Source organism: Choloepus didactylus, chromosome 8, assembly GCF_015220235.1.
Source record: "Choloepus didactylus isolate mChoDid1 chromosome 8, mChoDid1.pri, whole genome shotgun sequence".
In the NCBI taxonomy this organism is placed as follows: Eukaryota; Metazoa; Chordata; class Mammalia; order Pilosa; family Megalonychidae; genus Choloepus; species Choloepus didactylus.
In genome coordinates, this window is record NC_051314.1 from 76,512,452 (window position 1) to 76,526,139 (window position 13,688).

General features: G+C 44.2%; 1 protein-coding gene across 1 annotated transcript; it reads right to left on the reverse strand.

The window, feature by feature from the left end:
• Positions 1-4,343: 4,343 nt before the first annotated feature.
• Positions 4,344-5,288, reverse strand: LOC119543401 (olfactory receptor 10P1). The gene has a single exon (XM_037848215.1). It carries the CDS (start codon positions 5,286-5,288, stop codon positions 4,344-4,346), a length of 945 nt encoding a protein of 314 aa, XP_037704143.1.
• Between the last annotated feature and the right edge of the window lie 8,400 nt (positions 5,289-13,688).

Genomic DNA, 13,688 nt, shown 5'->3' on the forward strand with positions numbered 1-13,688 from the left:
TCCTTTGTGAGAAAAAGAGCTTTTTTTTTATAGTCTGTTCCAGCTTTGAAGGTTACATTTTGCAATTTCCTGCTTGCTTACAGTTTTAAAATTATATTTAAAAAGTTACTGTTACAATTTCCCCCAGGAAGATCATTTTGACCTTGGGTTCAAGCCACATCTTCCAATTCAGCTTTATTAATTTAGTTAGTATTAACTAAATTAAATACTAACTCCAGAGTATATTTCCCAGTTGATAGAGAACACAAAAGGGAGAGACACGGGGTTAACTGGATGTTCTAAAATCCCAACCATTTTGGCCACTGTTTCTCTCTCCCTTCTCCCTTTTCACTGTCCCCACTTGCTGATTATATTCAGTTGTAATAAATGACCTGCAGTTCCTCGAATGTGCCAGGCTCTTGCTCACCTGTAGGCCTTTACACAGTCTATTCCCTTTCTTACTTCTTCTCCTGGATAAGTTCTTGTTATTCAGAATTCAGTTAAGATATGCCCTTTTCCATGAAGTCTTCTCTGACCCTCTTGGGCTGGATTAGGGACCTCTCCTTTGTGCTCCAGTGTTTGCTACTATCTTAGTACATATCACACAAAACATTGTAAAATTGTAATTTCCTGTTGACTGACTTGTCTCTTCCATTACATTGTGCTTTATTTTCCTTTGCAACCCCATCTTGGCACATGGCTTGACAGTATTTTCTGAATGAGTGTATTAAACTAGAGCTTCCCAAAAGTTGCATTATGGCATGCTGGCAGGCCACAAACGGATTGGAAGTGTTGCATAAGAGACTGATCCTCTTAGTCCTTGGTTTCTGTGTGTGTGGGATCTTGGTTTTGACATAACCCCCAGGCCTATTGCATTTTGCCTGGTGCTTCTCAGGGGGAATGTCCAAAAGGAGTGGGGTTTGGTGATGCACTCCAAGGTTCCCATTGGTGCTGAGTAAAATGAGTGATACTCAGTAGCCACTCCTAGGCCTCAGTAGGTTGAGGGCAGCCCAGGAGGTGCTCTACCATGTCCATGTCTACTCCAGCAGCTGGCTCCAGAGTGGCCTCCTGCTTACTGTGGACAAAGGACCCATGCAGCTGTGGAGGAGCTGGGGCTCCACATGCCGGGGAACATAGTGCACAGCCCAAGGTGTGGCCCTCTGGGGTTGGAGGTGGGGAGCCAGGAGGTCTCCTGAAGGGTTCTGCTCTTGTGGTGGTCCTGAATCTCCATTCTCATGTACAGGAGTTACTTCTGTCTGTTAACTGCTGATTTGCCCTATCGTGGTATTCAAGATGACTATTTGGTGGCTGCTCCAACAATGCACACATGTTCTGCAAATTAGAGCTCCAATGGTACTGTAGTTTGAAATACTTGACATGAAAAAGCATGTTTGGATACAATATTTTGTCAGTATTACAAGACATTTCAACATTACCATTTGTCAGTAAAAGGAAAGGAAGACCTGATAGATTCTTTTCATATGATTTCAATGGTTGAAAATTCTGAATGGCTTTGAGAAAGGTTTTACATTTTTTATCACTCACATCTGTGATCAAAGTTTTCTTTGGTTGTGAATATCAGTCATTTTAAGAAATCAACCCTTAAAGATCCTGATCAGGAGATGTTTAGTCATTTCTTCAACCATAAAATCTAACATAAAAAATTCTGTTCACAGAAGCAAGCTTAAGTGTCTTGTAAAAATTTTAAATATTTTATTAGGAATTTTTATATAAAATCAGCGTTTAACAACTCACCTATTACTTTATTTCTTATTTTTATTATACTTATATAATAAAAAGAGTATAATGATTTTTTTTTCAATCAAGCCCTCCAAATCACTTCCAGTTTTCCCTGGTGTGCCACTGAAATATTAGCATTTTCTATGTGTGCTATGATGTAAGAAAGATTGGAAGCACTGCATTGAGTTACTTCTTCCAGGAAGTCTTCCAGAAACACCTCAAACTGTCATCAATCATTAACCTTCCATTGCACTATTATGCATCTTTATAATTGCTCTCATTGTATGTTTCTGCTGGTTCATTTCTCTCCCCACACCGTCATTAGAATTTGACTCCCATTGAGGGCAAGAACTTTATCTGTTATTTCCTGAATATCAGGAGTGTGGCATAGGGCACACTGATGCTGTGTCTGTTTGTTTAAGGATGTCCTCTGACCCCAGGTTTCCTTTAACTGGTCTCTAGACAGGGTCCAGACCTTTGCATTTCTAGGGTTGAGTTTTTCCTCTCTGCTGCCTCCAGCTTCCAAAACCTATTATTTCAGTCAAAATCCATAACAGCAACAGAAGTTGCCTGGATGATGACACAGAAGAATAATTTATTTAAAAAAATAGAGTTGTTGGGAGAACGAGAGATCATACCAGAGGCTAGCCTTCCAGGAATAACTCCCAAGCACAAACTGGTCAGTTGAAAAACCACTGTTGTTACCCCCAGGAAACTGATGCCACTTCTATGCCAGAAACTTGACTCAGCAGCTGTCTTTGCTGCCACCAGTGAGAGTGGGCTGCTCCTTGCCTCTTACGGGTGCCAGCTACTCAGTCAAAGTCAGGCATAGTGTACTTCTTCCCCTGGAATCCAGGTCCCATGCCTGGGAAGCTGGGAAGCATCCTCAGTTCTGCAGGGGGAGATGGTTTTTCTCCCCACCAGCCTTCTAAAGTGAAGAATTCCCCAAATATTGAAAGACATTCAGATGCTGGGTGGCCACAATGAATGTTAAGCGTTCACTCTCCAGGTCCTATCCAGGATGCCCTCAGGGCCTCACCTGGTCTGCGTGCTGGTGAAGCAGGTGCAGGAACAAGCTGATGACATAGGTTGGAAGGAGAACAGGGAAGCCAGAGAGATCATCTTGTCCAGTTGAACATATTACCACCAGTTATGGATGATGTCAGAAATCAAAGGTGGGAAAGGCATACAACAGAATTCATGTAGAATATTTCAAGAGGAAGCAGGTTCTATGATTTAGAAGACCTCACACTGGTATTTCTGAACCTCCCTAGAGCTCATTTATAACATGGAGTTTAATAGTTTAATTTACAGAATTTTATATAGCATTTAGATTATATGAAATGTCTTTACAAGCATTATTATGCTTGAGTGATTCGTTAACTTCATTAAATAAATTAACATTTTTTGGGGCTATTTAGGGAGTGATGGCCTAAGTTTCCCTGCCCTAAATTTTGAACAGCTTATAAGTAGATTCAGAAATATGAAAAATAATTGCAATTGTTGAGAAAAGGGATTATAATGGGAGTGGCATAAAGGAAGGAGTAATGAAATGTGTGTTTGGGATAACAAATGACAGATTTCCAGGGAAGAATTTTTTTGAGCTGGGTCTCGCAGGATGAATAGGAGTTCTTCATGGGGGAGTTCTTCATAGAAAGGGAAGAGGATTCCCATGTCTGAATCACCCTCTTCTCTGTGAGGAATGAGGCCTGCTTGAAGATCAGAGGTTGGTGAGAGGGAAGACTGGGTTCCCATCTCTCTCTGAGCAGCTCATATTATTGATGAACTGTTGGGGGCCTCCTCACTGAGAGCCAAAGCTTCTGAAGGTTCTTGTCCAGAGAGTGTTGAGGTGGTAATTGTTTGTCAGAGGCTGTGGGAGCAGAGAGGCATTCCCTGGTCAACCTATCTAGTTATGGAGGAAGTAAAGTAACATAAACCACTGTCTCTGACCTGAGGGGAGGTGGGCAGGCAGTGGAATCTCAGCACCAGAGAGATGGGAGTGCATTGCTTCCATGGATTCCTGCTTCTGGCTCCCCACTTAGCACCTGCCCTGGATCTCTCCCCTCAAGCTGGAGATTCTTCTGGAATCCTTGACAGGCTGCCTCTCATCTTAAAGGCATCCAGAGCATGAGACTCCAGTATGTTCCTAGGAGACATTTCCTAGCAGATCCTGAAAAAAAAGTTTTTCCTGTTATCTAACCTCAGTCCTTGATGTAATTTAACTATGTTCCATTTTGAACTGATATCTTCAGAAGGAGAGAGTAGCTGTATGACTACAACCCTCAGATACTCCTTTCTGGAGGCCAAGATCGGGATAAATGTACCATTTAGTACAGTGAGACTCAGACACAGGTGGGAGAAAATGTGATGGAAGGTGGCAGGCAAACTCTTCCATGGGTGGGTCACTTAGTTGGATGTCAACCTCATAGACATCTTTCCTGACTGACATGGGCTCTGACCACTGGGAAATGGGATAGCAGGTATGCTATAGATCCACCTCTGTTTTAATTCCCATACTTGCTGCCAGGTAACCTTTCTTTGAGTCCTGTCTGGTTTCTGTTGGGCTGGAGTTTAAGTCCAGAGCCTGAAGGCTTGGAGGGGTGAGGCAGTGAGCAGATGTTCCTTTAGGGAAAGGAGACCTTCCTCTTCACCATGTGCCACAGGGCTCCTGTCACCTCCTTGTTGCGAAGGGTATAGATGATGGGGTTGAGCATGGGTGTGATGACGGTGTAGAAGAGGCTAAGGAGGCGGTCCGTGGTGACAGAGGAGCCTGCCTGTGGACGGATGTAGGTGATGCTGGCTGTTCCAAAGAACAGGGAGACCACAAGCAGGTGGGAGGAGCAGGTAGAGAAGACCTTGTGGCGGCTCTGAGTGGAGGTCATTGCCAAGATGGCACTTAGGATACGGGCATAAGAGGTGACGATCAGAGAGAAGGGGACCATGATGAAGACCACGGTGGCTGTCACCACTGAGACCTCACTCTTGTGCTTCCTGGCACTTGCCAGCCTCAGGACTGGCAGGATGTCACAGAGGAAGTGTGGGATGGTTGGGTGACTAGGAAAAGGCAGAGTGAAGATGAGGGAGGAGTGGGTGGTGGCTGTGATGACACCCATGAGCCAGGAAGTGACCACCAAGGCCACACAGGCCTGCCGGCTCATGAGGGTGGAGTAATGCAGGGGCCAACAGATGGCAGTGTAGCGGTCATAGGCCATGGCCATGAGCAGGCAGCACTCCGAGATGCCCAGGACAATGAAGATGTACATCTGGGTTGCACAGCCCTGGAAAGAGATGGCCCGGGGGTATGGGGTGGCAAGGTCAGCCAGGGTCCTGGGTACGATTTTGGTGGTATAGAGGAGCTCCAGTGCTGAGAGATGGCATAGGAAGAAGTACATGGGAGTGTGCAGGGAAGAGCTGGTCTGTGTTAGGAGGATGATCATGGAGTTGCCCAGCAAAGTGACCAGGTAGACCAGAAGTACCACCCAGAACAGGGGGCCCTGCAGGGCCTTGAGGTCGGAGAATCCCAGAAGGAGGAATTCAGGCAGAGTAGAGTTCTGGTTTTCCTGAGCCATCACTCCAGGTCAGAACCTATGGCACAGTCAAGAAAGAAAAAGACACCTTCATACAGAAACAGATCACCTTTTTGTAATTTGGTAAAGCCTTTTTCTTACAATCCCTCTCATTATCACATAAGAGAGATAGAGCTCTACTTTGTGGATGAGGCATGGGTTTCAGAGGGGTTAAGGAATTTCCCCAGGGTCATATCTAAGGAATGGCATGCCTGGGACTTGAATCCAGGTCTTGGGACTCCAAATTCCAAATTCCATGCATTTCCACTTGTATTAGTTAGAGTTCTCTAGGGAAACAGAATCAACAATAGATATCTATAAATAAAAGATTTTATAAAAATGTTTCATGCAACTGTGGGTATGCATGAGTCCAAATTCTGTAGGGCAGGCAGCAAACTGGCAATTTCAATGAAGATGTTCGATGAACTCCTCAGGCAGTGAAATGGCAACTTCGATGAACATATTTGATGAACTCCTCAGAAAACGAACTGGCAACTTCAATGAACTCCTCAGGAAATGCTCGCTGGTTAGCCGAAGAAGTGAAGGTCCTCTATCTGTCTCACTTAAAAGTCTTCAACTGATTGGATTAAATCCAGTTGATTGAATTCTCTCATTGTGGAAGACATGCCATTGGTTGATGTAATCAGTCACAGCTGCAGTCAATTGACTGATGATTTAATAAACCAGTCTTTTGGCTTATTAATCAGCCACCAAAGTCCATGCAGTAATGGTTAGGCCAGTGCTTGCATGACCAGACACCTGGACACCATCACCTGGCCAAGGTGACACATGAACCTGACCATCACAGTCCAACCCTTGTCAGCTTGGCAGTTATACACATCACCTTAAACCATATTTTATCTCTAAGTAGAGAACAATAACAGACATATATTTCACCCAACAATACTCAGCTGTCCTGCGTACAACCAGAAATGCACTAAATTTCTCCAGAATAGGGTGCAAGTCCTTGGGTGACATTAACTCTTAAAATTGATTTCTTTTAACATAAATATCATAACAAAACAAGGAGGAAATATTCCTGTCATCATAGTCCTCATTTCTGTAACTGGTCATGTGGTTATAGTTCGTATTTATCACTACCTTCTTCCACTACCCATTTCATGTTCCCTTTAGTCTTAGCAAGCACTTCAGCTGGCTGTGGTTCTTTGCCTGGTGGGATAACCCAAACCTTCATTCCTGAATTTTCTTGCCAATTGGTAGTCCTGCCGGGATTGGGTTGCTGCAGTTTTCCATTGACTTTAATCACAGGGCATGGTAGTACTAAGAGATGCCCTAGGGGATCTCCTGTATTCCAGGAAAACTCTACTTTACCTCCACTGTGTAGTTAAGTGCTATTTCTCCTTGATTGTCAGGATCAATCACCCCAGCCAGTATAGTAATCCCCTTCCTTGCCTTTTGATTCAGAGGCATAAGAAGCCCAAAGTGGCCAGGTGGCAGTCTTAACTTCCAGTTCAATGGAATTATTGCTGTGTTTCCTGGTGGAAGCACTCCTCCTTTTGGAACTAAGACTTGTAGACCAGCAGAGCTTAAACTTGCAGGGACAGGAAGCAAAAATTTTCCTAGTGGATCACTAGGAGTGATAGTGAGTGGTGCCTCTCCAGTTTCCACCCCTTGATTCCTGGACCCATGAATCCTGGTTATGGGAGAAACAGCAGTATAGAGTGGACACTGATTCAGAGAATACACAGCCTCCTGGAGAATACTGCCTCAACCCTGCAAGGTATTGCCACCTAGTTGGTGCTGTAATTGAGTCTTCAACAGGCCATTCCACCATTCTATCAACCCAGCTGCCCCTGGATGATGAGGAACATGGTAAGAACAGAGAATTCCATGAGCATGTGCCCATTCCCTCACTTCATTTGCTGTGAAGTAGGTTCCCTGGTCAGAAGCAATGCTGTGTGGAATACTGTGATGGTGGATAAGGCATTCTGTTAGTCCATGGATGGTAGTTTTGGCAGAAGCATTGCGTGCAGGGAAGGCAAACCCATATCTGGTGTATGTATCAATTCCAGTGAGAACAAATCACTGCCCCTTCCATGATGGAAGTGGTCCAATGTAATCAACCTGTCACCAGGTAACAGGCTGATCACCTCGGGGGATGGTGCCATATGGGGACTGAGTGTGGGTCTCTGCTGCTGGCAGATTGGGCACTCAGCAGTTGCTGTGGCCAGGTCAGCCTTGGTGAGTGGAAGTCCATGTTGCTGAGCCCATGCATGACCTCCGTCCCTACCACCATGACCACTTCGTTCATGAGCACATTGGGCAATGACAGGAGTTGATGGGGAAAGAGGCTGATTGGTATCCACCAAATGGGTTATCTTATCCACTTGATTATTAAAATCATCTTCTGCTGAAGTCACCCTCTGCTGAGCTTTCACATGGGGCACAAATATCTTCATGATTTTGCCTACTCAGAAAGGTCTATCCACATACCTTTTCCCCAGACTTCTTTGTCACCAATTTTCCAATCATGTTTCTTCCAAGTCCCTGACCATCCAGCCAATCCATGAACAACAGCCCATGAATCAGTATACAAATGCACTTCTGGCCAGTTCTCCTTCAAGCAAAGTGAGCAACCAGGTGCACTGCTTGAAGTGCCACCCACTGGGAGGATTTCCCCTCACCACTGTCCTTCAGGGACATCCCGGAAAGGGGCTGCAGTGCTACAGCTGTCCATTTTCAGGTGTTGCCTACATATTGTGCAGAACCATCTGTAAACCAGGCCTGAGTTTTCTCTTCCTGAGTCAACTGATTTTAAGGAACTCCCCAAGACATCATAGCTGTGGGCTGGGAAAGAGAAGGTAAGGTGGCCAGAGTGGGGGCCATGGGCATTTGGGCCACTTCCTCACGTATCTTCTTGTGCCTTCAGGATCCACTTGAGCTCTATCTTGTAAATGCCATTTCCATTTTATGATGGAGTGCTGCTGTACATGCCCAACCATATGACGTGGCGGGTTGGACAACACCCAGCTCATGATAGGTAACTGACGTTTCATGGTAACTTGGTGGCCCATGGTTAAGCATTCTGTCTCTACTAAGGCCCAATAGCAGGCCAAAAGCTGTTTCTCAAATGGAGAGTAGTTATCTGCAGAGGATAGTAAGGCTTTACTACAAAATCATAAGGGCTTGCATTGTGATTCTCCTATAGGAGCCTGCCAAAGTCTCCAAACAGCATCTCTATTTGCCACTGATACTTCCAGCACCATTGGATCAGCTGGATCATAGGGTCCAAGTGGCAGAACAACTTGCACAGCAGCCTGGACCTGTCACAGAGCCTCACCTTGTTCTGGTCCCCACTCAAAACAAGAAGTTTTTCTGGCCACTTGTTAAATGAGATGGAGTAGCACACCCGAATGAGGAATATGTTGTTTCCAAAATCCAAAGAGGCCAACTAAGGATTGTGCTTCTTTTTTGGTTGTAGGAGGGGCCAGATGCAACAGCTTATCTTTCACCTTAGAAGGACTATCTCGACATGCCCCACACTACTGAAAACCTAGAAATTTTACTGAAATGGAAGTCCCCTGTATTTTTTTTTTGATTTATCTCCCATTCTCTGCCATGCAAATACCTTACCAACAAATCTAGAGTAGTTGCTACTTCTTCCTCAGTACGTCCAATCAACATGATATCATCAATCTAATGGACAATGTGATGTCTTGTGGGGGGAAGAAATGATCATGATCCCTGTGGACAATATTATGACATAGGGCTGGAGAGTTGAGCACAGTGAATGTATATGGCTGGCCTTGCCAGCTGAATGCAAACTGTTTCTAGTGGTCCTTACTAACAGCTATTGAGAAAAACCCATTTGCAAGATCAAGCATTTGCCGAAAAAGCATTTGCCAGGTACCAAGGGTTGTGCTGATTTGCTCAAGCAATGATATCACATCTGGAATAGCAGCTGCAACTGGAGTCACCATCTGGTTAAGCTTATGATAATCCACTGTCATCCTACAAGACCCATCTGTTTTCTGCACAGGCCAACAGGAGAGTTGAAGGACTTGCATCCTTCAAGTCCTTCAGAGTGGCATTAATCTCTGCAATCCCTCCAGGAACCTGGTATTGCTTCTGGTTTACTATTTTGCTAGCAGGGGTAGTTCTAGTGGCTTCCACTTGGCCTTTCCCACCATAATAGCCCTCACTCCATGAGTCAGGGAACCAGTGTGAGGATTCTGCCAGTTGCTGAGTATGTCTATTCCAATTATGCATCCTGGAACTGGGGAAATAACCACAGAATGGGTCTAGGGACTCACTGGACCCACTGTGAGATGGACATGAGCTAAAATTCCGTCAATCACCTTACCTTGATAAGCAATAACTCTGACTCGAGGACCAGAGTGATGTTTTGGGTCTCCTGGAATCAATGTCATGTATGAACCAGTGTCTAATAATCCTTGAAATATCTGATCATTTTCTTTTCCCCAATGCACACTTACCCTGGTAAAGGCTATAGCCACCCCACCCCCCCAGGAAGGCTGGGAGGAAGATTAACTGTATAAATTTTTGGCAGTGTAACAGGGTCCTTCCCCAAGGGTACCCAGCCTTCCCCTCATTCAAGGGGCTCTGGATCTGTAAACTGTCTCAAGTCTGGGAATTGACTAATGGGTCATGACTTTTTACTTTAGAATTCAAGGTAGACTTTTGTTCACTTAAGCTAGAATTCTTTTGCTTATATGGCTTAAACAAGAATTTAGTAGATGGCCCATCTATTTTACTTCTAGGTACTCCATGATCTACTAGCTAATGCCATAAGTCTCTGTGAGTCAGATTATTTTGACTGCTGCTTTGAGCCTGTTTTCCATTATGGTAGCCATGCTCACCTTGTCTTTGGTAATTAACTGCTGCCACATGGCTTCTGCCTACTCCGGATCTTATTATCCCCATTTTGTTTAAGAATTCCAGCTCAGAGACGGCAGTTCGCACAGTAATATCTGACCTGCAGAGAAGGGCAACTACAGAGCTCTGCAGGGATGATGGACCTCATCTCACAAATTTATTCCTCACAGTCCTGATAAAAGCTGTGTCCTTTGGACAATCCAGGGATGTGTGAGCAGGTCTTCCATGATAAATCCACTCTAACATTCCAATATCTCTAAGCTTTTGAATCCCCTCCTTTACATTATACCAGGGCAGTTGTGGTATTTCAACCTGAGGTAATGTCGGCCACTTTTTGATCCATGTTCCAGCCAACCACCCAAACAAACTGTTATTGCCCTCTCATACCCTTCAAGCTACAACACTGAATGCAGAATCTCTGCTTAGTGGGCCCATATCAGTAAATTCAGCCTGATTCAACTTTATATTCCTTCCACCATTATTCCACACCCTTAAGATCCATTCCCACACATATTCTCCTGATTTCTGTCTGTATAAGTTGGAAAACTCATACAGTTCTTTTGGAGTATAGGGTACTTCCTCATGGGTCACACTTTGTATCTCACCCTTCAAGGCCTGTTGGAACTTTAGTCTAGTCATAGGTCTTGAAGCAAAGACTGGTGTGGGGTGGGTCATGAAAAGAGTTAGAAGAATCCCTCAAGCCATTTGCCTCAGGACATTATGTTGCAGTTCCATCTCATGAAACAGCATTAATCTCTCCAGACAGAGGAGTGAGGGCTGCTTTCTCAGGGGAGATGAGATGATTACAGGTTTAGCAGGCACTGAAGGGTTAATCTCTTTAGGTGGAGGTTGGATGGCAGGCTCCTCAGGGCAGACTGGAGTTTGGGAAGCTGTTTCCTCAGGACAGACTACTACAGGTGTATCTAACAGAGACTCAGCAGAATCCAGGACTCCAATGTCCTCACTACCATTATTATCATCCATATGTCCCCATCCCAAGTTTCAGGATCCCATTCTTTTCCAATCAATGTGTTTACTTTAACAGCAGACACCCTGAGAGTTTGAAATTTTAGTTTATGTTGTAAATCTGCTACTCGCACAATGAGACTTTGGGTCTGGTTTTCAGAAATCTCAAGTCTGTGGCCATAGGAAATAAAATTTTCTTTCAGAGCACTCATAGAAACCTTTACATCTGTCACATGGTGCTTAAAGTTTCAAATTTGAAGACTTAGCTTGTCCCTTGCTCTTATAACTTTATCCAGCATATCTAAGAGCAACCAGCCAACATCGTTATACCTCTTAACTCTGCAAAACTCTGTTAAGGTGTCAAAAACACTGTCACCCAGAGCCTTGCATCATACAAGAGTGTGATTAGGAGAATCAAATGGTGATATTGTGTATATCTCCATTGCCACCTCATGCCGTGGACTGTCAGTGCCATCTTGATTATTGGAAATGGAGTCATTAGTGCCTTTGAATCTAATCAGAGTAGAAAACCAATTGTAAAAGCCCATTTTAAGATTCTGTTTCTCAAGAACCACTCCCAGTACCAAGTTGTATTAGTTAGGATTTTCTAGGGAAACAGAATCAACAAGAGATATCTATAAAAAAGATTTTATAAAAATGTCTCATGCAACTGTGTGTATGCATGAGTCCAAATTCCATAGGGCAGGCAGCAAACTGGCAACTCCAATGAAGATGTTCGATGAACTCCTCAGGCAGCCAACTGGCAACTATGACGAACTCCTCAGGAAATGCTCGGTGGTTAGCCAAAGAAGAAGTGAGGTCCTCTGTCTTGCTTAAGTCTTCATCTGATTGGATTAAATCCAGCTGATTAAATTCTCTCATTGCAGAAGACATGCCCTTCATTGATACAATCAGTCAGCTTCAGTCAATTGATGATTTAATAAACCAGCCTTCTGGTTTATTAACCAGTCACTAGAGTCCTTGTAGTAATGGTTAGGCCAATGCTTGCTTGACCAGACACCTGAGTACTGTCACCTGGACACATGAACCTAACCATCACACCACTGTTACCCATGCTCTGCATCCCCTGTCCCAGGGCCTGATCCTAGCACTGTACTTTAGGTCTTTCTCCAGAATGGGGTTGGAACACCTGCTGTGACTTAGTCTCCTTTGTACTCTCCGGGCTTAAAACCCCAGCTTGAAAGAAATCACGTAGTATCCCTACCGTAGACTCAGTGACTGTCCCAATTTAGTGTTTAATGATCACTGTGATGGACTGTGGATGTAGAATCCCACACAATTAAATGACTATTTGTAATGATAGTGCACAATCTTTAGGGTAAAGGATTCTGCAGAGCCCTTTACCATAAATTATTAGATTCTGGCACTTGCCCTGTGAGGGAAGTGGGATAGTGATTGGCCATGTAGTCCTTTGCTCTCCTCTTATCTGGGCCCCTATGATCAGCTACACCAGGAGCTCTGTCCCAGCACACTCTGTTTCCCAGGCCTCCATCCATTTCTACAGAATGTCCTTCCTGCAAGGAATATTTCTATTCATTCTGGTAAAATTCCACCCATACTTCAAGCCTCAGCTCAGATTCCTTGTCCATGATGGCAGATTTCTCTGCTTCTCCTGAGCAGAAATAATTACCTACAGAATTTCAGATTAAAAGTGACCTTTAGGGTCAAATAGTTCAATGTGACAATGCTCAGATCTTATCTACAGCTTTTTAGAAGGCTGCTGTATAGTGTTAGTTTGAATATCTACAGTGATGGGAAAAATCAGCACCTATAAGATAGACCTTCTAGCTCTGGCTTCCTCTGCCTGTAGGAAAAGTCTTTATTATTAAATTCTTACTCTTTTCCAGAATGTCTAACCTGTCTTGCGGCACACAGCCCATCAAGTTTTTGAAGGAAGCACTGTCATCCATTTCTCTCATGAGGCATTGCCTTGGCTCAGTCCCAAAACTTATTGGTCTAAAGTCTCCCCTGTATGATCCTGCAGGACAGGTGGGGAGGTGGGGGGTCGTCTGTCTTCACAGCTGCTAACATATCCTGAGGGCCCACATCTTCCCAGGCACTACGCTAAGGGCTTGGCATTCTTGAAAACATTGGCTCTTCTCAACTACACTATGATACAGAAACTTTTATTTTCTCCATTTTGCAGATGAGAAAACAGAAGCCCAGATACTCTAGGTAACTTTTTCAAACTCATACAACTAGTGACAAAGTTTGGGCTCAAGGCTAAGCCTGCCTAAATCCAGAGCCTGTATTCTTAAGCACTAAGCTATCAGCTGTCTTAGAGGTTATTTTAATTGCCAGAATGACTAGCCCAATAACTTGCATATGCCAAATGTTCATTAGACATTTATTAAATAAATGAGTGAATCCCAGTTGTAAGAGAGGGGAACTGATGATCAGGAAGACTTGCTGATTTGCGTAAAGTCAGGCAGCTAGTTAGAAAAAGACAGGAAACTGGGCTCAAGTCTTTAGGAAGTCCTGTTTCCCAAGATTCACAGAGCTTTCATCACCCACACTCACTTCACATGTGAGGTTAGCCCAGCCATGTTCATCTTTAGT

Excerpts from the sequence above, each read along its gene's own strand:
- LOC119543401 (XM_037848215.1), bottom strand. The coding sequence starts at position 5,288 with ATGGCTCAGGAAAACCAGAACTCTACTCTGCCTGAATTCCTCCTTCTG.